Source organism: Cyprinodon tularosa, unplaced genomic scaffold (genome assembly GCF_016077235.1).
Source record: "Cyprinodon tularosa strain WSP-4 unplaced genomic scaffold, ASM1607723v1 ctg552, whole genome shotgun sequence".
Lineage (NCBI taxonomy): Eukaryota > Metazoa > Chordata > Actinopteri > Cyprinodontiformes > Cyprinodontidae > Cyprinodon > Cyprinodon tularosa.
This window is the reverse complement of record NW_024039288.1, coordinates 376,847-398,121: the sequence shown is the minus strand read 5'-3', so window position 1 is coordinate 398,121 and position 21,275 is coordinate 376,847. Positions and strand designations below refer to the sequence as shown.

The 21,275-nt window shown below is 40.2% G+C and overlaps 1 protein-coding gene across 1 annotated transcript; it reads left to right on the top strand.

Annotated features, from left to right (window-relative positions):
• Positions 1-1,591: 1,591 nt before the first annotated feature.
• cct2 (chaperonin containing TCP1, subunit 2 (beta)) lies at positions 1,592-21,141 on the top strand. Its single transcript, XM_038305218.1, has 16 exons — positions 1,592-1,714; positions 8,190-8,264; positions 8,358-8,423; positions 8,532-8,637; positions 9,911-9,987; positions 10,067-10,179; positions 12,124-12,326; positions 12,404-12,504; positions 12,590-12,717; positions 18,982-19,085; positions 19,198-19,317; positions 19,906-20,034; positions 20,316-20,419; positions 20,504-20,603; positions 20,678-20,819; positions 20,911-21,141. Exons 1-16 carry the CDS (start codon positions 1,712-1,714, stop codon positions 20,939-20,941), a joined length of 1,602 nt encoding a protein of 533 aa, XP_038161146.1. The 5' UTR covers positions 1,592-1,711; the 3' UTR covers positions 20,942-21,141.
• Positions 21,142-21,275: the final 134 nt, after the last annotated feature.

The window sequence follows — 21,275 nt, the reverse complement described above, 5'->3', positions numbered from 1 at the left end:
AAATGTAGGTGAAAATTAAATTATACAGTGAGACATAAATGTATATATCTCTTTTAATAGCTTTTTAATTAGCTTGTCCGTTATAATCATCAACTTTATTCATTAAATACTTTATATTTATTATTTTATAATATTTTTGTCTGTTTTATTCTCCCTTTGTATTTTTTTTACCCTATTTATTTCTTCCATGCTATTTATTTCTGGCTGTCGTTTTTACATTTCTGTATGCATTTCTGCCTCATTATGCAAATGAGAAGAGTTGTGCGTTACACAGCCCTTCCTCATTAATTAATTAATCAATTATGATGCCTATTAATGATTTAATTTGTGAAATATGTAAATATCTCCTGACAGCGCTGCAGGGACTGAAAACATGAAAGGGGATGTTAAGAGCTTTATTAATTACATCTATTTATCAAATCAAAGAGATGTTCTATTTGAAAAGATGTGAAGAAATGAGAGTCTCTTCAAATTTCATGGTACACAAAAACATATATCTTTATTCCTATTAGCTTTTCGCTGGACAGCTTTCCATAACATTTTTTTCCTTTTTAATAAATACCTGAATAAATGTAAAAATAGTAAAAGTGAAAAGTAAAACTACACAGAAGCATGTAAAGGGATTATATAAATATTTTTAATTTAGAGCATAGAGATAAAGGTTTAACAGTCTTTTTGTTATTGGAAGAGGACAATGTAGAAAAATAAATTCTTGCTTCCTTAAAAAAAGAGATACATGAGGGTTAAGTCATAATAATTTTACATTTGTGTATATAAACCTTAGCCAACGGAGGCAAAAGATTACAGAAAGAGAAATGTTCAGAAAGTTCTTGTCTATATTCTTTCATTCCAAATAAAAAAATCCTTAAAATAAAGTTCAAATTTTTCATAAATATTGTCCAGAATAAAGTGACATATACCTTGCCATAGATGCCTGGTGTTCTCACAGGACCACAATAGGTGAGACAGATTCAGAGTAAATGTTACAGAAAGTGCAAGTGGTATCAATGTCCTTTTTATATTTAATTAGAAATGACTTTACTGGTTACAGCGTTGAATAATCTTAAAGGAAACCTCTTTAACCTTGTTTACTAGAAAATATTTATTGGGCAGAGACCAAGTTTTGTTCCAACATACTTTTAAGACCAGACCAGACTGATATTTACAGAAGAGGATTAGGGCCACTGAAAAAATAAAAAAAGTTAGCTGATTTTTAAATATTATTTCAGTTTAATATGAGAAAAAAAAGTCAGAATTCTGAGATTAAAGTCAGAATTCTGAGATTAAAGTCAGAATTCTGACTTTTTTCTCATATTATACTGAAATTAAATGTTTGTTTATTGTTTTTTCAGTGGTCCTAATCATCTGCCTTAGAAATTATACAAGGAACTGAGATGCAGTTATCTCGGAATAAAGTGCAAATATGTTTGTTATTTTTAGGAGATTTAGGTAATAAACAAAGTCTACCAACATCAGTATCGGTTGGATCAGGAAAAGGTCTTGGGCCTTCGGAGAACAGAGAAGTCTGACGTTTAAATAACATTATAACACCTAGTGGAATAGCATCAAAAACAATAGTGAACTGTTTTGAGCTCAGCTTTCCGTTACAGATCTTGAACGCAGCATTACGCAGTTACGTGAATGCGTCACATCCACGTCCAGCCCTTCCTCGGTGTGCGTGCTTTGCTTCCAGCTTTGAATTTCAGACATCATGGTGAGTTCCGTCTTTAAATAAACTATTTGAAGGCCATTTAATGTGAGCCCTCTTAGTTGCATAAAACCGAACACAGTCATTATCGGTTCTATTGTATGTTTTCGTTTATTCTGGATTCATTCAGTCGTATTTTGGGCCGGATGTGTTGAACCGGCGAGAAGTAGGCACATGGGGCGGTGTGGCTGGGCTAGCGGCTAAGAGCTAACGGGTTTGTTTCAGGTTTTTATTTTATTTTCTCCTTACTGTTGAGTGATTGGCTTCACATTTACCAACCCGCTCCCCCGAGTTCCTGTGTTAATTTCAGATTCAGTGTTTCTGTCTGTTTTATTTTGAGTTAGCATAGCATGCTAGTTAGCTCGGCGCTGCTCTTTGTGGCTGTCATTCAGCTGCGCATCAACTCAAAGGGATATTTTTGGAATGATATACTTGGCTGTGATTAAGCAGAGTTTCCATGCAACCCATGCACCTCAGGTTTTTACTAGTGGTATGTATTGTAACGTTTTAACATTAACATTTATTTATTCTTTTTAAAACCTGAAAGCTTCTAGCGGTTTCTAGGATGAAGGGGGCGGGGCTTAGCTGCTGAGGCGTTCGAGTGAATTTGGAAAATAAAGACGTGACCACGCCTGGTGTCTAATTATATGAAACTAATGGTGCCTTCATGTGGCATCATAATTATGGTAAATATATATTTAAAAAAAAAACGACATAAAAGCTGCACATTAACACCCACTAATCTCCTAAAGCTAAAGAGTTGCAGAGATTAGGCACTTGGACATTTTTTCCAACTACGTAAAGTGCTACATATTTTTGGTTTAACAAACAGAGCTCTTTAAATGGTAAAAAAATATATATCTCATTTGTTGAAATCGGGCAGTTATTGGCAGGTTTATGGCTGATAATAAATCAGGATAATCACAATTATGGATAATAAAAAGTGAATTGGAAATAACTGAAAATTCTTTACAAATTAAAGGACACAATAAACGGATGATAACTTTTTTTATTGAAATGGATTAAATTAAACTTTGAAAGTATTTAGGTGGATAATGGATCGCATAAAAAAATACAGTCTTGTAAATGCCATGACACAGAATCATATCTAATTATGCTTATTATGAGGGCTAAATAGATTTGTTTAACACATTTTATTCGGTTTAATGGAGTGTCTGGACTTTTCATCACAGCAGGATTAACCTGAAATAATCTTTGATTAGCACCAACCTGTGTTAATTCACATTGTCAATCATGTATGGGTTTTCTGAATATAATTTGTAGATTGCTCATACTTTCTTGCAATGAAAAGTTAATGAAATAGAAGACAAAAACTAAGGAAGTACACCAATATCTGCCTGACTTTTATTTTCCTATTTATTTGTGTATTTGCATATTAATTTATTTCATTGACACATCAATGAAAAAGAAACATATTTTTAAGAATTTGTTTAATTCATTGCATGGTTTTAGCCTACACAACGCTGGCATAAATATTCTTTAATAATATATTGTCATTTAAACTTGTGTGGCTTTTAAAATGACCATTATTTTTTTGATTTATCAGAAGCTAGTTGACTGTCAGTCGATGCATTTGATGCCTTCTGTTCTTCCTGCAGCAGATGAATTAGGAAGTCTATTACTGTCTTTCAAAGGCAACAGGTCATGCAGGGGCGTGCACACATAGACACTAGGTGGTGCTAAAGCACTAGGAAGTTTGCCCTCTATCAAAGAAAATGCCCTTTTGAAACTCGTTTTTTTTTTTAATTATTATTAATATTATTAAGATTTTACTGAGGTCGGTTTTGAAATGATCTTTTGAAAACCTGAGCCATTAAAAACGACTGAAACAATGCCCCGAAATGACCGACCTACTTGCGCACACCCGACCAGCCTCTCTCTCTTCCTTTGTCACGTGAACTCGCTCGGTCGCCCGCAGGGCATGCCAGATGCGCAGCATCATAGCAGTTTTCAGATAGCAGGAACGGTCGCTGACAGGCTGCTTCTCAAGTGCCCCATTAGCCAGGTAATATACAGATCAAGCAGAATCATTTTGTTGTGCATTAAAATGTCTCATTCAGCAGCACCAAACAAGCATTTTGCCGACTGGTCACCAGATAAACTAGTCGTCTCCTTGTAAGATGCTATTTTACTTTTTATATTTTGTATCCATATTTTTTATCTTAAGTGTATACATTAGTCTATTTTATTGCATGACGTATACCCACAGTTTTTAGATATTTTTATAATTTTATTTACCTATTCCATATTATATGTTTCATGTTGCACGATTGTACCATAAAAAATTCCTAGTTTGTGAACTCCTTCACTAACAATGGCAATAAACCTGATTCTGATTCTGAAAGTTTTACACTGTAGCCCAAGTCAATGACAGATAACATAGGCTACAAATAATTTTGGTAGAGTTTGCAATTGCAAATCTACGGAAGAGGATTAGGGCCACTGAAAAAAAAAAAAAATAAGTTAACTGATTTTTAAAATTTATTTCAGTTTAGTATGGGAAAAAAGTCAGAATTCTGACTTTAATCTCATAATTCTAACTTTTTTCTCATAATTCTGACTTTTTGCTGAGAATTCTGACTTTTTGCTCAGTATTCTGACTTTAATCTCAGAATTCTGACAATAAATTTACCATGTTAAACTGAAATAAAATTTAAAAATCAGTTAACTTTTTTTTTTCAGTGGCCCTAATCCTCTTCTGTACAAATCTGTGTTAAGACAAACGTTTTCTGTTGTATAGGTTTTGTTAGGCAACATAAATTAACACATTTTGGTCTCTTTATTGTCTTAATTGTATATTGATTTAGTAATTGCAGCACAATGCCAAGAAAGGAGGGTTAATCATATTGAAAAACCTTAAAAGCTGTTCACATTTTATTTTTAAGTGGTTTGTGCAGCAGGTATTAAAATAGCTATTATTTTGTAGGCTACCATAAGTCATATCCACGTGACAAGACTTCCAGTCATGTTGCCCTAATAGCCCATTATTTAAACTAATGTGGCATATTTGTTAAAGCTATTATTATTATCATTATCATTATTATTATTATTGTCATGATGGTTATTGTTAATATATTGTAGCCAGTCACAGCAGGGAAGCTCTATACCATCAACATCTACCAGGACAGGAGATGAGGAAGAGTTCAGGGAAGACACAGAGACATAAAAAAAAGACCAGGATGAGGGAGAACAGAGGGGTGAGGGAAAACAGGGAGATGAGCCAGATGAAAGAAGTATGCTTTAGTCTGTTCTGTTGGTGATGTGACTTTTTTCCATTGAAAACTCACGTTTAGAGAATGTTACAAATAAAAGTCAAATTTCATTCAACATGCGTTTATTTTTTTTTATAATTAAGTGTTAGACGTGCGCTAAAAAGTGCCCTCCCCCCCCTCCTGAGCACCTGCCCCCCAAAATGTCTGTGCACGCCTCTGAGGTCATGCTTTACATAAATGTAGAGATAACAAGGATAAATGCTTCTATATAGGGATTTAAAAAAAAAACTTTGATAGTTTTTTTTTTTTTATTGACCATCTTTACTTTTAATGGTGATAAAATCAGTACAAAATATTGTACATAGATTATCTTTCAGTTAGGGCTGCAACTAACGATTATTTTAAAAATCGATGAATCGGACGATTATTTTTTCGATGAATCGGACAAAAAATATTTTTTATATTAACCTCTTTATTCCAAAATAAACATTTTAGACAGAACAAACAAGCACACAAGTACAAGTTGCTCGTTAACTGTACTGGTGCAATATGAAAAATAAATGTTTGTGTTAAAACTACGCAAACTTACATGAGAAATGTAGCTGTACATCCACAAAATATAGGGTACTTTGTTTCATAAAGCGCAAAAAAAGACATTTTTGTTTTTAAAAGCCCCTAAGGGGTTCAAACAATAGGCCCCCCCATTTCAACAAATTAGTTTTTTTAGACTAGAAGAGTTCTGCCTTTTAAGACAGGAAAGTATAGCAGTTAAAGTTGCTGCTTGAGAAAATACTGAACCATAGAGATAAAAATAGCCCTGTGATTCAAATTATAAATTGTATTTGGAATAAAAATGAGAGAACTAGGGGTGCTAAAACACACATCCTCCAAAGACAGATATTTACATGGGAATGTGGCAGATAATTAATTGACATATTACTGATCTTGCTGGATTTTATTCTGCTTTACTTCCATAAATTGCAGGATCTTCTTTACTTTATCTTTGCCAGAAGATTTAAACTTTAAAAGCCTTGCCCTCATAATTTGCAAGTTAATTTATTTATAAAGAAAATATAAACGCTGCTTAAGCTAATTCAAATGAAATTAAAGGTAAAATAAGTAGCCAACCTTATCACTGTCTGTAACCTACTAACACGGTAAGGAAAGCATCAGATGAGCTACCTGAGAAACTAACGTTACGTTTCCCCACTTTAAAACCAAACAAACATGGTGGTTCCGTGCCATGTTAATTTCTTTTGAAAAAAGTTGCATGTTATCACTTTTTTCGCTTTACAAAGCGCAGGCTATTTTAATTATTGTGATCAATTTGCGCCGTCAATCCCGGTGCATGCGCGCTTCATTTGCAGTCTGGACGCTGAGGCTGACTGCAGCGCTGAGAGGGACTCCTGCGGGAAAACGCGGTTGGGGTGGGGGAGGCGCCCCACGGCAGAGTAGGAACTATACATGCTTTCACGTAAGAGTCTCCAAAAGCCGCCAGTGACATCGAAAAAAGTCGCCAGATTTGTCGCTAGTCGCTTTTTTGAAAAATAGTCGCTGGAGGGGTCTGAAAAGTCGCTGAGTTGGCAACACTGCACCTGCGGCGCTGACTCGCTCTGCCTTTTTTTTTTTCTTCTTCCTCTTTCAGTCAAGAGGCAGTGATGACGGCGCGGCGGATGACGCAATAATCGCGCTACACAACTAATCGATGATGAAATTCGTTGCCAACGCTTTTAAAAGTCGATTTTTATCGATTTTATCGATTCGTTGTTGCAGCCCTACTTTCAGTGTTATTAACCAGTATTAGTTACTGAGAATGTTACTATTATTAAACCAGTAATAATATAATTTTAGACATTCAGCTAAAGTGTGAAATTATAATTAAAAATGTCCATTTTTAAATGTATTTAAAAAAAGCTTTTTTATGTAGGTCACAAGAGAGGGTATGTGGTTTTTAAACTTTAAATTTAGGCTGGGACTCTGCTCCGCACAGACAGGAGCAAAACGCTATCAGCTTCTGGTAATTACTCAGGGTTTCTGCGAGTCATTAAAAGTCATTTAATTATTATTTTATAGATTAGGGCCTTAATTGGCATTAAAAGTAATTACATGTGATTATCGGGGCATTTAAAATGCTTTATTTAAAAATGTTTCTAAAAATAATGTCGTCAGATATATTGCGATATATTTGCGCAGACCTTTTTCCGGTTGATCGTAAAGCCGTATGTTAAAAGGCTAGAGAAAGGCCATCATTTTGATACCGTTGCCTAGCAACCAACATTCCACCTAGAACTCTTTGGCTAATATGGAAAAATGGCTTTCAGAAGAAATCTAACAGTGAAACAGGCTTTGGAAATGCTTCACATGTTATTGATTATAGCGATTCGGACTGAGATGGAGAGACGGATGAGGTAAGAAGCAGCTCAGATTCTGACAGCGAATCAGAGGACGTTCTCACACCCCAGAAAACGCAGACGTGTCAGTGACCCATCAGACAATAGGGACTTTTTTTTTTTGGTTAGCATTGCTCACACCTCAGCCGGTACACTCGGGTACACCAAAAACAAAACCAGAGCCCGTGGTTTGCTGTAACAGGTCGACGTGGATCTGTCGGATCAGATGATTAGAAAGGATTCTGTAAAAGCTCCAACATGAAGGTGGCTTGTGGCTCTTTTACGATCTCCTGGACATAGCAGCTATAAACGCGTTGGTTTTGTTCAGAAACTGTTTGGACGTCACCATCTCGCGCAGAGATTTTATCCTTGAACTGATAAAACAGTTGGGTGCCGATCACATGCCCTCCAGAGAGCCGCCAGGTGCTTCAGCGCTGCACAAACGAACAATCATATGTTGTTCATCATAAATGTGAAAAGGTGATGTGCGGGGGTGATCAATCAATCAATTTCTGTAAATAAAATTGTAGTTTCAAACATCGAACCTGTGTAGTAAAACAGTCTTATTTGTTTTACTGATTTATTTTTAAAACATTTACACCTTGAATAATAACATACAATACATCCTTTTAAAAAATCTGACATGTTTTATGGTTAACATATCCAGAATCGGTTTATATGGCACACTAGAACCGTTTCAGTTGATGACATCATCACTATTCATGCGTTCCATTGGGAAAAATGTCAAATCGATGGCCTGTGGGAGTTCTAGCAGGATCACAACTCTGGGAGTCCTAGTGTTAAAATGAAAATAGTTTTCAGCATCACTTGTTAATTAAACCTAAATCTGTTCCTCAGGCGTCCTTATCCATGGCCCCAATGAATATCTTCAGACATGGAGCTGATGAAGAAAAAGCAGAAACTGCACGATTGGTGGGTTTTAAAAAATATATATTTGTGCTTTTTGGTTTCCATGACCTTCCATTAGGTTGCTAAAATGCTAACTTTCCATATTTTAATCTTCAGTCATCTTTTGTTGGTGCCATCGCCATTGGAGATTTAGTGAAGAGCACTCTGGGCCCAAAGGGGATGGTGAGTCACCTCAGAACCTGGACCTCTGCTACTGCTCTCTGAAACCAATCAGTTAGTTGAAATATATCAGGTTTGCCTGGTGAATAACCTGCAGCGATCCTTCTGCAGGATAAGATTCTGCTGAGCGGAGGCGGAACGGTGACCGTGACCAACGACGGCGCCACCATCCTGAAGGCCATCGGGGTGGACAACCCTGCTGCAAAGGTCCTGGTTGGTGAGTGAATGTTGTTGCAGACAGGAACTTGTATCTCCATAGCTGAGAAATTACAGCTTTTCCTGGTCTCTTCTGTTTAACCTTCCTGAACATTTATCATAACCCATAAAGCAACGGAGGCCCGACCCGCTCTCTAATGAGAACCTGTTTCCAGTCGAGTAAATCTGTTTATAAGTTAGAGGTACACGACAAATTATACGATCAGAAGTTTGTGATGTTCAACAGATTCAGTAAAATATCTGCTTCCTGCTTGAGTTGTTTCAGGTCTTGATAATTATGGAAACGAGGAATAGAAAATGTTTTTGACTTCTAGACCTTGAAAGCTTCCATATTTTATAGAAGTTATTTCAACTTCTTGTCTATCCAGCTCTCCGATCATTAATCTCTTTCTGTATGGGGTGAATTTTGTTCCATTATTGGTGCAAAGAACACATTTTGCAAATTGAAGATTTAAAAATAAAACATCCGACCAAGAAATTAAACTAGGTTTTTTCTAGAGTAACTTTTTTTTTTCTCTCTGATTTTAGATTTTTTTTTTTTTCATAATTTATTGAATATATTTTATATCTTCAAATAAAAATTTTCCCCAAAAATTTTTTCCTGTTTTCTATTACATTTTCTGATTAAATGTGACAAATTGATCACATTCTGTTCACTTCTGGGGGCGGGCTTCGCTCTGGTGTGAGATGTGAAGATGCGTTTCTATTGGTCTGCTGGACGTTAGTAACAACATTTTTATTGGTCAAAAGGGAGCATTGGGATTGGGCTGAAAGGGAGGAGAATTTGATCTGGAAAACTTGATCTAAAAAAAAAAAAAAAAGAGCACTTTATAAAACTCCGAAAACAATTCTTGAAACAAAATGAAAAAATAAAATCTGAAAAAAAAGTAGAATGCTAAGTTTCAAAGAACAAATTTAGTAATAAGAAATGATGAATTGATTAAACACTAAGTATTTCCATTTACAAAGTCTGCGCTTTGCTGGAAACAATAATGGAACAAAATTCCCTCCATAGCTCTGTCTGTCATCCCTTCATCCTTCTTCTATCCGTTTCTATCCATCCTATCAGACCCCATGTCTGTCCCTTCCGACTGCTCAAACCCCCCCCCAGCTCAATCTAGCACTAATACTTTCTAATTTTCTGTTTTACATTTTTACCTTTTTTCTGTAAAAGTATCTGATATTTAAGAATAAACAGAAAATACAGAAGCTGACCCGGATTCGTTCTACCATCTCTAAGCAGAGGAACTGAGGGGGATGTTGTGTGTTTGCAGACATGTCGAAGGTTCAGGACGATGAAGTCGGGGATGGAACAACCTCTGTCACCGTGCTCGCCGCCGAGCTGCTGAGGGTAAAAACAATAACTGCAGCCTTAAAGGTTGATTTCATGCTGCTGCTGATAATCCTGCTGTTTAATCCCCCCTTTGCAGGAGGCAGAGCTTCTCATTGCCAAGAAAATCCACCCTCAGACCATCATTGCTGGGTGGAGGAAGGCAACCCAGGTGGCCAGAGATGCTCTAAGGGAGGGTGCTGCAGACCACAGGTGGGGAAACGTCTCTGAATCCATTCCTGCTGAGTAAACATCCGCTTTATGTAACCTGCAGATGATCAGCGGTCCTGGTTGGTGAAACCTGGGACTGTGATAATCAGCCTTTAAATCTTCACACACATCAATATTTCCTTCTCCGTTTCTGTTGTGACGTGTTTCAATATGTAGAGCTTCAAACATTGAACCTGACACTCGTGTAACGACTTCTTTTCTCGTAAACAATCCGACTCAAACGCACATCAGCTGTGATGCTACAGCCATAGAAACATCAGCTTATAAGGTGTTTGTTCTGCTTCCTTTCTGCCTGTTTGTAAATTAAAAAAATCACACGACTGCCTGTGTTTTACCAACAGCTGTTTTTTGTTAGGAGGAGCAGAACCCTGATCATTTTTGTTAAGCCCCTGTCACACCGAGTTAGACCAGTTAGCCAGCATCTGCCTGACACCCCAGAATCTCAGAAAACGCTGAACTTTCTATGTATTTTTTCAGTTGTGGGCGTACACATTGAGTATTCATAACAAATCCAGAACTTGCGTCTGGCGGTCGCTCCGGCTCTTTGGATTGATCTTATGCTTTACTTGGGCCTAACTGATTCTGTTTTTAGGAGTGAACTGAACACCTGTTTAAGAAAGCATTTTAATTCCAGTAGATTAAGGGTTGTTTTATGACCATGTCCTTTGTGACTGTAAATATATTTTATTTGTATTTATTTTTGTGAAGCACTTTGTGACCTCTGTCTGTGAAAGGTGCTATATAAATCAACATCACTTCCTTAACGACAGCCTAAGTTATGCATAACGCACGGCAACGTAATGCCCATGAAAACAAGCCCGTGTCCTGAGGGGGGCAGCGATGCGCCCGTGCTGCATAAAAAGATGTATTTGATCGGTATTAACCTGGCTGCTTTTAACCTCAAGTTAAAAAGAATAAAGAAAAAGAGAGGTTTGCAGTCACAGCAGATTCAGCGTCATGTAGGAAGTTTGTTGGTCGTGGACGTGAACACAGGGAGGATCCATCACACTCACCTTCTCTCTCACCCTATGATGGAGATGCAGTCTGGAGGAGAACTAACGGTTCCCTCCTGTTAACTTCCTTTATACCAAAACGCTGCCAATACGTCATTAAACAGTAGCTGGGAGTTAGAAACACGTTCAGCTGTCTTCTGAAACACGACAAATATGTTGATATGTGTTGGAGATTAATTCTTGATAAGTTACGCACAAGTTACTCATAGGTTTTGGATAAGCTAGACGCCACGACTTATAAGTAACTTAGACTTAACGTATGTCAACAATCCGATCACTTGCCTGTAACTTATGTCCAACGTATGCCTGCGTTTTGCCAGGTTTCCCGTACGTCTGGCAAACGCTGGTCTAAATCGACATTGGATGACGGGGGCATAAACGAAGGAATTGCTTTGAACATTTCTGGGTTAAAACGAGAAGTTTTAATATAGTAACTTGATTAGTTTAGCAGGTCATGATTCAGCCACCGCCTTGCTTTTTTTTTTTAGAAAGTTGTGACCTTTAACAACGCAGCGAACGAAGACTTCAAACTCTGATCTGAAAACAGGTTAAAATATCTGAGCAGGTGAATAAGATGATCAGCTGCTGCTGCTTAAAATTAGATAAGATTAGATATTATACGCTACATTTGTTTATTTTGTATTCTAACTTTAAATCTTGCCTTAGGTTCTGCTCAAATCAAGAGAAAATCCACTTATTACATAAAAAATGAACTTGCTTATGTTTCAGTTTTCTCAGAGGAAGAGTCATGGAAATTTGCTGTGAGCAGAATAAACTGATTTTATTTAAAGTACAAAAGGAGCAGAAAAAGCTTTTTATTTCCCCTGGGAAGCATAAATCTCAGACTGAGGATGTAAAAAGGATCAACAATCTCTTTCTTATGGGATGTGAAACTGTTGTTTTGTCTCCATAGCAACGACCCGGATCGTTTCCAGGAGGACCTGCTTAACATCGCCCGTACCACGCTGTCCTCCAAACTCCTGACTCACCACAAAGATCACTTCTCCAAGCTGGCCGTAGACGCCGTGATGAGGCTGAAAGGCTCCGGGAACCTGGAGGCCATCCACGTCATCAAGAAGCTGGGAGGAAGCCTCACCGACTCCTACCTGGACGAAGGTGAGGCGGACAGACGGCTCTCATTCCTGATTGGTCGCTGAGCTGTGATGATAATGTCTGTGGTGACTTCTGCTCAGGTTTCCTGTTGGATAAGAAGATCGGAGTGAACCAACCAAAGAGGCTGGAGAACGCAAATATCCTGATCGCCAACACTGGCATGGACACGGACAAGATCAAGGTAGGAAAACACGCCATGGGAAGGAGTGTTTCATCTGGGCTCTGGATAAAAGAATCAACGCCGGTTCATGTTCAACCTCTGCCAGATCTTCGGCTCCAGGGTCCGCGTCGACTCCACGGCCAAGGTGGCCGAGATCGAGCAGGCAGAGAAACAGAAGATGAAGGAGAAGGTGGAGCGAATCCTGAAGCACGGCATCAACTGCTTCATCAACAGGTAAAACGCTCAGAGAATGCTGCCGTCCAAACGGATGGATGCGAACACTCCTGCAGGTTTTTCTTTGCTGGTATTCGGTAGCTTTTCTTCGGTTGGGAAACTGGGCATCGGAATTAGGAATGGAAAACTAAGCCTGTGTCTGAACGTCCGCCCTAATCACCATGTAGTGGTTACGCCATTTTAAATCAGTGTCCGAACGTCTAGTCCAGAGGTCCCAGATTAGCGGACCGCGGTCCAGATCCGGACCCACCTGCTGGCTAATCCAGACCCAACCTGATTTCAAACATTTATAAATTACGGCATGTGGTCCGAAGGCAGTGTCCAATCTCACTTCCCCCGCTTTTCCTGTTAATACGGTGAAGCCTTCCAGAGAGTCGGGCTCCATGTTACACATGATCCAAATGATCCAATGAGCTGCTGTCAGTCTGGGTTGCTGCTGCTGCTACTTTTAGAAACAGCAGGCAAACCTGTGGCAAGCCGGGTGATGGGAAAGAAGGAGAAGACGATGAGAAAAAGAGCAGAGAAAGTGTGGACTGCTGGAAGAACTGAGGTGAACTGGTGAAAGAAAAGTGAAATGGTGCTCATGCAGGTGCTGGTCATAAAATTAGAATATCATGAAAAAGTAGATTGATTTCAGTAATTCCATTTAAAAAGTGAAACTTGTATATTATATTCATACATTACATACAAACTCATATATTTCAGATGTTTATTTTGTTTAATTTTGATGATTACAAATGACAACAAATGAAAATCTCAAATTCATCATATAAGAAAATTAGAATATTACTGAAGACCAATAAAAACAAAGGATTTATAGAAATGTTGGCCAACTGAAAAGTATGAACATGAAAAGTATGAGCATGTACAGCACTCAGTATTTAGTTGGGCCTCCTTTGGCCTGTATTACTGCAGCAATGCGGCGTGGCATGGAGTCGATCAGTCTGTGGCACTGCTCAGGTGTTATGATAGCCCAAGTTGCTCTAATAGTGGCTTTTAGCTCTTCTGAATTGTTGGGTCTGGTGTATTGCATCTTCTTCTTCACAATACCCCATAGATTTTCTATGGGGTTAAGGTCAGGAGAGTTTGCTGGCCAATTAAGAACAGGGATACCATGGTCCTTCAACCAGGTACTGGTAGCTTTGGCACTGTGTGCAGGTGCCAAGTCCTGTTGGAAAATGAAATCTGCATCTCCAAAAAGTTGGTCAGCTGCAGGAAGCATGAAGTGCTCTAAAACTTCCTGGTATGTGGCTGCGTTGACCCTGGACCTCAGAAAACACAATGGACCAACACCAGCAGATGACATGGCACCCCAAACCATCACTGACTGTGGAAACTTTACACTGGACTTCAAGCAACGTGGATGAAGTGCCTCTCTTCTTTTCCTCCAGACTCTGGGACCTTGATTTCCAAAGGAAATGCAAAATTTACTTTCATCAGAGAACATGACTTTGGACCACTCACCAGCAGTCCAGTCCTGTTTCTCTTTAGCCCAGGCAAGACGCTTCTGACGCTGTCTGTGGTTCAAGAGTGGCTTGACACAAGGAATGCGACAGCAGAAACCCATGTCTTTCATACGTCTGTGTGTGGTGGTTCTTGAAGCACTCACTCCAGCTGCAGTCCACTCTTTGTGAATCTCCCCCACATTTTTGAAGGGGTTTTGTTTCACAATCCTCTCCAGGGTGCGGTTATCTCTCTTGCTTGTACACTTTTTTCGACCACATCTTTTCCTTCCCTTCGCCTCTCTATTAATGTGCTTGGACACTGAGCTCTGGGAACAGCCAGCCTCTTTAGCGATGACCTTTTGTGTCTTGCCCTCCTTGTGCAAGGTGTCGATGGTCGTCTTTTGGACAACTGTCAAGTCAGCAGTCTTCCCCATGATTGTGTAGCCTATAGAACTAAACTGAAAGACCATTTAAAGGCTTTTGCAGGTGGTTTGAGTTAATTAGCTGATTAGAGTGTGGCACCAGGGGCCATCAATTTTGAACCTTTTCACAATATTCTAATTTTCTGATATGATGAATTTGAGATTTTCATTTGTTGTCATTTGTAATCATCAAAATTAAACAAAATAAACATCTGAAATATATGAGTTTGTATGTAATGTATGAATATAATATACAAGTTTCACTTTTTAAATGGAATTACTGAAATCAATCTACTTTTTCATGATATTCTAATTTTATGACCAGCACCTGTAGATGACCCTGAACATTCACAGAGTAGGGTGTGAGGAGGATGTTGCTGGTCAAACATGTGCAGCGTATCTGTCCAAGGCGATGCTCTGTTCAACCAGCATTCCAGGCGGCTGGTTGATCAGAGAGCTGATTGGATCAGTCAGAAAAATAAGCCAATAAGTTTCAGTTTACTCTTTTACAGTCTACAGAATGATGGAGTGTGCATGTATGGCGCGCGGTGCGGCCAGGGGCGTCAGCCGACCCAGTACTATACAGGGGCACAATAGGGCACCAAATAAAATGCGAACGCACAGAGCAATTTTGGGCAATTATTTATTTTATAAAAACATGGGCACAGATAATTAATGCAAGCATTCAAGCCAATATTTTATGGCACTTATTTATTATTATAAAGCATCATAAATAAATTGTACTATAAGATTGTTATTTTCTGCATTATGAAATATCTACCTGAACCAAACTGAATTGAACTGGCCCTCTTGTGAACTTCACTGTATAACTCTAATCCACTAATGATGAAGGCACAATTTATCTTCATTAAGCATCTCCCTGAAAGGAGTTTTTGTATTTTCACGACTATAAGGCGCACTTAAACGTCTTTTTTTTCCCTCAAAATGTGCGGTGCGCCCTATGGTGCGGTGCGCCCTATGTGTGTTGTAACTGCGACTTTTGAGACCACCTCATTGAGGAGATGATGAAAGAGTGGCTGAATGTAAGGAGACCAGGTGTTTTTTTTCCACTCATCACCATCGCTGTTAATATGTAACTCCATGCGTGCCCATCTCACAGCTGATGTGAAAAACATGGGGAAACAAATTAACGCTGTGCTCGCTGTTCAACCGCTCGACATCGGTGTGAACCGGACCCAGCAGGTGCAGCAGAAGCAGCGAGTTTACATGCAAAGTCAATGGTTGACGCGCGTATAGGTGCAGCAAAAGGTCCTGCAGCGCGTTTGGAGCAGCAGGAGCGTTTAAGCATCTGACTCACCGCCAACGCGCTGCTGCTGCTCGAGATGGAAAAATTGAAGTTTTGCTGCTGGACGCGCCGCATCAACCAATCAGAGAAGCTGATCTGGGAGCTGACAGCGAGACAGACAGCGCTCTGATGACATATGATATTAACGCAAATGGAAAAGGCTGGATGGATGAGGAGATGATGAAAGCGTGGCTGAGGGAGGTGTAGCCTATGTGAGGAGACCAGGTGGTTTTTTCCACGCATCACCATCGCTGCGTGCCCATCTCACAGCCGATGTGAAAAAAAAGGTGAATCAAATGAACGCTGTGCTCGCCGTTATCCCGGGGGTCTGACAAAGGAACTTCAATCGCTAGACATCGGTGTGAACCGGCCGTTCAAAGTAAGGCTGCGAGCGGCGTGGGAGCGATGGATGGCCGACAGAGACCACAGTTTCAGGATAAGTGGAACGCAGCGCCTGGCAAGTTACGCCACCGTTTGCGGATGGATTGTTGATGCTTGGACTAACGTGTCTGCTGGCTCTGTTGTTCAAGCTTTCGCAAAAGCCGGCATCATTTCCAAGGAGCCGCGCTGCACGGAAAGTGACTCTGACAGCGAAGAAGAAGGGGAAACTGGCATGTGGGATTTAGCGCAGCTGTTTAATTCAGAAACAGAGGATGATGACTTTGAGGGGTTTGATTAATACTCTGTAATAAATACTTGAATAAAGCACAATTATACTCAGTTTTGCTCCCGCTCTATTTTTCTACCTGAAAACTTAATTCAACAGCAGCCTCTGGGCCGCGGCGCATCCGGGCTCACCTCCGCAGGTGTTTTTTCATCTAAATAATCTAAATCTTTTTAAGTGAGAAAGTCCACCTGAAAATTTAATCATTGCAGTCAGTTCATCCAGATTATTATCCTGCCTATGTTTTAAGTTAATTTATGCGTCAATAAACTATCAGAGGAGTAATCACAGCCCTGTGTCATCAGCGATGTGTCTCTCACGGCCGGTTCCCAGGTTTGAATAATACTTTGTAATAAATACACCTTGCAGCTTTATTTGCTGTGATCAGTGGGAATAAAGTAGTTTTAATATGTTTTTAAGTGGGAAAATCCACCTGAGAGGACATGTACCTGTATATAAAAAACGCGCCCTATAGTCCGGTGCGCCTTACGTGTGTGTTAAATACAGAAATGGGACACATAACTGAGAGTGCGCCTTTTAGTCCGGTGCGCCTTATGGTCGTGAAAATACGGTACTTTGCCCGTCCTGATCCTTGTCTTTTACAAAACTTTTTGAATCACCACCCACAACAAAGCACAAAAAATCCAGTTGTGCAAAAGGTATTCACCACTAAAAATGCAACCACACCATGTGTGGCTCACATATTGTGAGAAACGTCATGCTTTATTTTGTTTTGTATGTATTGCATTTCAAACCGTGCTATTTCTAGTACTGGCTCAGCAGCAGGGCTCGGCACGGTTAAGTTGTGGCTCAGTCATCTCCTAGTTACAGTCAGCTGACTCGTATCGCAGGTTTTCCGCCGTGTCCGGCTTTGTAATTCACAGATCTCCTGTTCACAGCATAAACTTCTTCTCAGCCTTTCAACAATAAACAGCATCAAAAGAGCGTGTTGCGACCTGGGATGATGCTGAGCGGAGGATGATATTATTAAGAATCGATTCTTGATGACAAGAATCGATTCTTAATTTAAAAAAAATGAACAAATAAAATACATTAATGGTTGGCGCACATCAGCCAAATCAAGTGGAATACAACTTCCAGTCCAGTAGATGTCGCTGCGGATGTGTTGACGCCCGCTGCTTTGTGTCACAAGCATTTCCGGCCGCGGGATACTGAGATGAGTCATTCGTGAACAAAACATGGAGTTGCCTGAAAAAATTCGCCCGGCTCCATATCATTTCAAGTCAGATGCTTGGATGCATTTTGGCTTTAAAAACAAAGAAGGTAAAAACGAAATTGATATGACGCACATAATTTCCAAAAGGGGAAATGTTATACATTTGAATGTTTTCATTTAATTGGTTTAAAGGACCACTGAGGCCATTTAAACGGCTCTGATTATCCTTATTTTGTTATTTTAAGTTTGATGAATCCTAAGATCTTTTTGTCAGTGTGTCCACGCCAGTAATAGTAATATTTCTGTCCAGTATTTGTTTTCATGGCAACACCTCCAAAAGTCGTTTCAATAAATACAGCTATGTATGAATTCAGTTGCTTTCAGTTATGTATCAATTGAAGACACTATCCAGATCATACCCAGCCAGTCAGCCACTGGTTTTCACTAAACACTGTTCTTACAGTGTTCATTGAAAATATCGCAATGCATCGCAATATTTCAAGTATCGTGATGCATCGTGATAGAATCGCATCGTGGCATGTGAATCGTGATTCGAATCGAATCATGACTTCTTTGCCAATACCCACCCCTAGTCTAGATACGGCCAAGGAGGAAGTGGGGGAAAGTTTGTGTGACAACGGAGGGACATGAGGGTGAAAAAGAGCGGGGATCCAGGTGGAAAAAGGGTCCCAGCGTTCTTGTGCACCTCGCTCTACTAGCTGGTCCATCTTCACGAGTCATTTTCCACAATGGCGGTCATACAAACAAAACAAGCCGGTAAGGTACCAAACAGGAAATACGTATAGAGTAGAGCAGATATAGAATTGACCAATCAGGGGCCTCCTGTCTGCGGTCACCTACAAATTTTGGAGAGGTGCAGCAGAGTGTCTGTGGTAGGGGGCAGGACACATTTGCATTCACTGCGACAAACACAAGACGACCTGGTTTCTGAGTATAAACCAGCCTTAAGTTTCTGAATGTGAGCCGCCATTTTATTTGTGTAATTCCCGCCTTGAGAGCTGTAGTATGGTGGACCGCTGATGGGAGGCGAGGAACCGTGTTAGCGTGATGTGTAAAGGGTCATAAGAACTAAGCTCGGCACAGTTAACTGATCCAAGCTCTGAACTCTGCATGGATGGTTTCAGATGGGAAGTGGGACATAAGTATCAAGCCTTTATGGAAGATTTAATTTATTTTTCTGCAGGTCTGTATGTTTGTACTTCACTGAATGCATCTCCTCTTCCTCACAGACAGTTGATCTACAACTATCCAGAGCAGCTGTTTGCTCAGGCGGGCGTCATGGCCATCGAGCACGCCGACTTCTCCGGCGTAGAGCGCCTCGCGCTGGTTACTGGTAAGCTTCCTTATCCGATCCATGGGATGTTTTTCTGCTGCCTGGTTATAAGAACCGATGATGCTGAAAAAATGATGCGCTCCACCTGACGGTTTGCTGCATTGACCTTTAGGTGGTGAGATCGCCTCCACCTTCGACCACCCAGAGATGGTGAAGCTCGGGCACTGCAAGCTGATCGAGGAGGTGATGATCGGCGAGGACACCCTCATCCACTTCTCTGGCGTCGCCATGGGTACGAGCACGTAGATCCTCTTAGTTGTTTTTTTAGGAAGAAAACGCTTCTGGATTTCTAACCTGCTGCTGAGGAGATTTGGATGAATTGATGTGAAATTGTTTATTTCTAGGGATGAACTTGGACTCATAAGCATGTTGCTGTTGATTAGTTCCTGCCTCAGTTTGTTTCTGTGTCAGAGATGTGCTTTGCTGCGGTTATTAACTGATCCTTTGGTTTGATTTCAAATCTGCTTCAGAAATCCTGCAGGACTGCAGATCGACAGCAGCACTAAAGATCTGCACCTGAACACATTTATATTTTTAATAAACCAGTTTTTTGTCTGCATTATGCTTTAAATAGGTGATCAAGGTCATGATTGTTTTCATTTTGCATTTATTTTTTTATATTTCTATAATTTACATATCTTTTTTAATAAGTTATGCCTTATATATATATATATATATAATTTCTTTTTTTTTTTTTTTTTGTTGCTGTCCTGTTGTTCCATACAGTAAAGATATTTGACCTTCTGCTGCAGACTGAATCTGCTTTTCCCCTAAATGTCCGTCAGTAAGACTTTACCCTCTGACCCCGCCCTCCTCACAGGTGAGGCTTGCACCATCGTCCTGCGGGGGGCGACCCAGCAGATCCTGGACGAGGCCGAGCGCTCGCTGCACGATGCCCTGTGTGTTTTGGCTCAGACCGTGAAGGAGCCGCGGACCGTTTACGGAGGAGGTACGCAGATTAACCCTGTTCCTGCTGTTTTATCGACACGTTTTCAGCGTTAAGAATTTATTTTTCTCCATATTTGAAACATTAATTCCTTCAGATTCCTGAACTGTAGAGTGAAAAACTCCAAACAATTTTCATTTGGTTTGAATTTCCTGAGTTTTTTTGGAAGAAACAAAAAATCACCTTTTGAGGGGATTTAATTTGAGTGATTGAGTCAGAACGGAAGAGTTTTTCCATCTGTCTTTGCTAATCACCCCTCATCGACTCCCTATCGCCCCCACCAGGCTGCTCTGAGATGCTGATGGCGAAGGTGGTGAGCGATCTTGCTCACAGGACGCCAGGAAAGGAGGCGGTTGCCATGGAGTCTTTCGCCAAGGCTCTCCAGATGGTGCGTCCATTTCTCTGTGAATCAAAGACTTTATTTGGAAAAGATTAAAGAGCAAAACATAATTCTGTTTGTTTCCTCCTTCAGCTGCCAACCATCATCGCCGACAACGCTGGCTACGACAGCGCCGACCTGGTGGCTCAGCTGAGAGCTGCGCACCAGGAGAACAAGACCACATACGGTCTGGGTGAGTGGATCAGAACCAGAATCCTTGGCGAGTTGTTGATGAGAGGAGCTAACCGCGGCATTCTCTTCCTGCAGACATGTCCGCAGGCACGATAGGAGACATGGTGGCGCTCGGAATCACCGAGTCCTTCCAGGTGAAGCGTCAGATGCTGCTGAGCGCCTCCGAGGCGGCGGAGATGATCCTGAGGGTGGACAACATCATCAAAGCTGCTCCCAGGTGAGAGTTAGTCTGATCTCTCACATCTGCAAACCTCTGCTCCACCTGTTTCAGCTCATCTGATCGTTTTTGATTTTCTCTGCTGTTGCAGGAAGAGAGTCCCTGACCAGCACCCCTGCTAGAGCCGGCAGTCAGACGACAAACGGATGAGATTTATTTATCGCCTCTGTGGTTCACATTCTGTTTCCCCTGTCAGTCACACCAGCGGCTGAAATCCCATCAGTTCGCAGCTTCTCTGGTTACGCTTCGCTGTCCAGCACATCTAGAAAGGAAGTTTGGATGTTTTTTGTTTACTGAAATAAACGAAAGCGGAAAAAAAAAAGTTGTCTGAGTCTCTCAGTTTTAATGAAGTTTGTATTTTAACTTCTGGTTTGTATTTTAAATATCTGCTAATCTAGGGATCAAAAAAATGTTTTTGATATTTTTAATTATAACCTAAAAATCATCTTTCATTTT

Bases quoted from the DNA above. Each gene is read 5' to 3' on its own strand.
- cct2 (XM_038305218.1), top strand. The intron at 19,086-19,197 runs GTAAGCTTCCTT...ATTGACCTTTAG, and splicing joins GCGCCTCGCGCTGGTTACTG to GTGGTGAGATCGCCTCCACC. The intron at 20,820-20,910 runs GTGAGAGTTAGT...CTGCTGTTGCAG, and splicing joins ATCATCAAAGCTGCTCCCAG to GAAGAGAGTCCCTGACCAGC.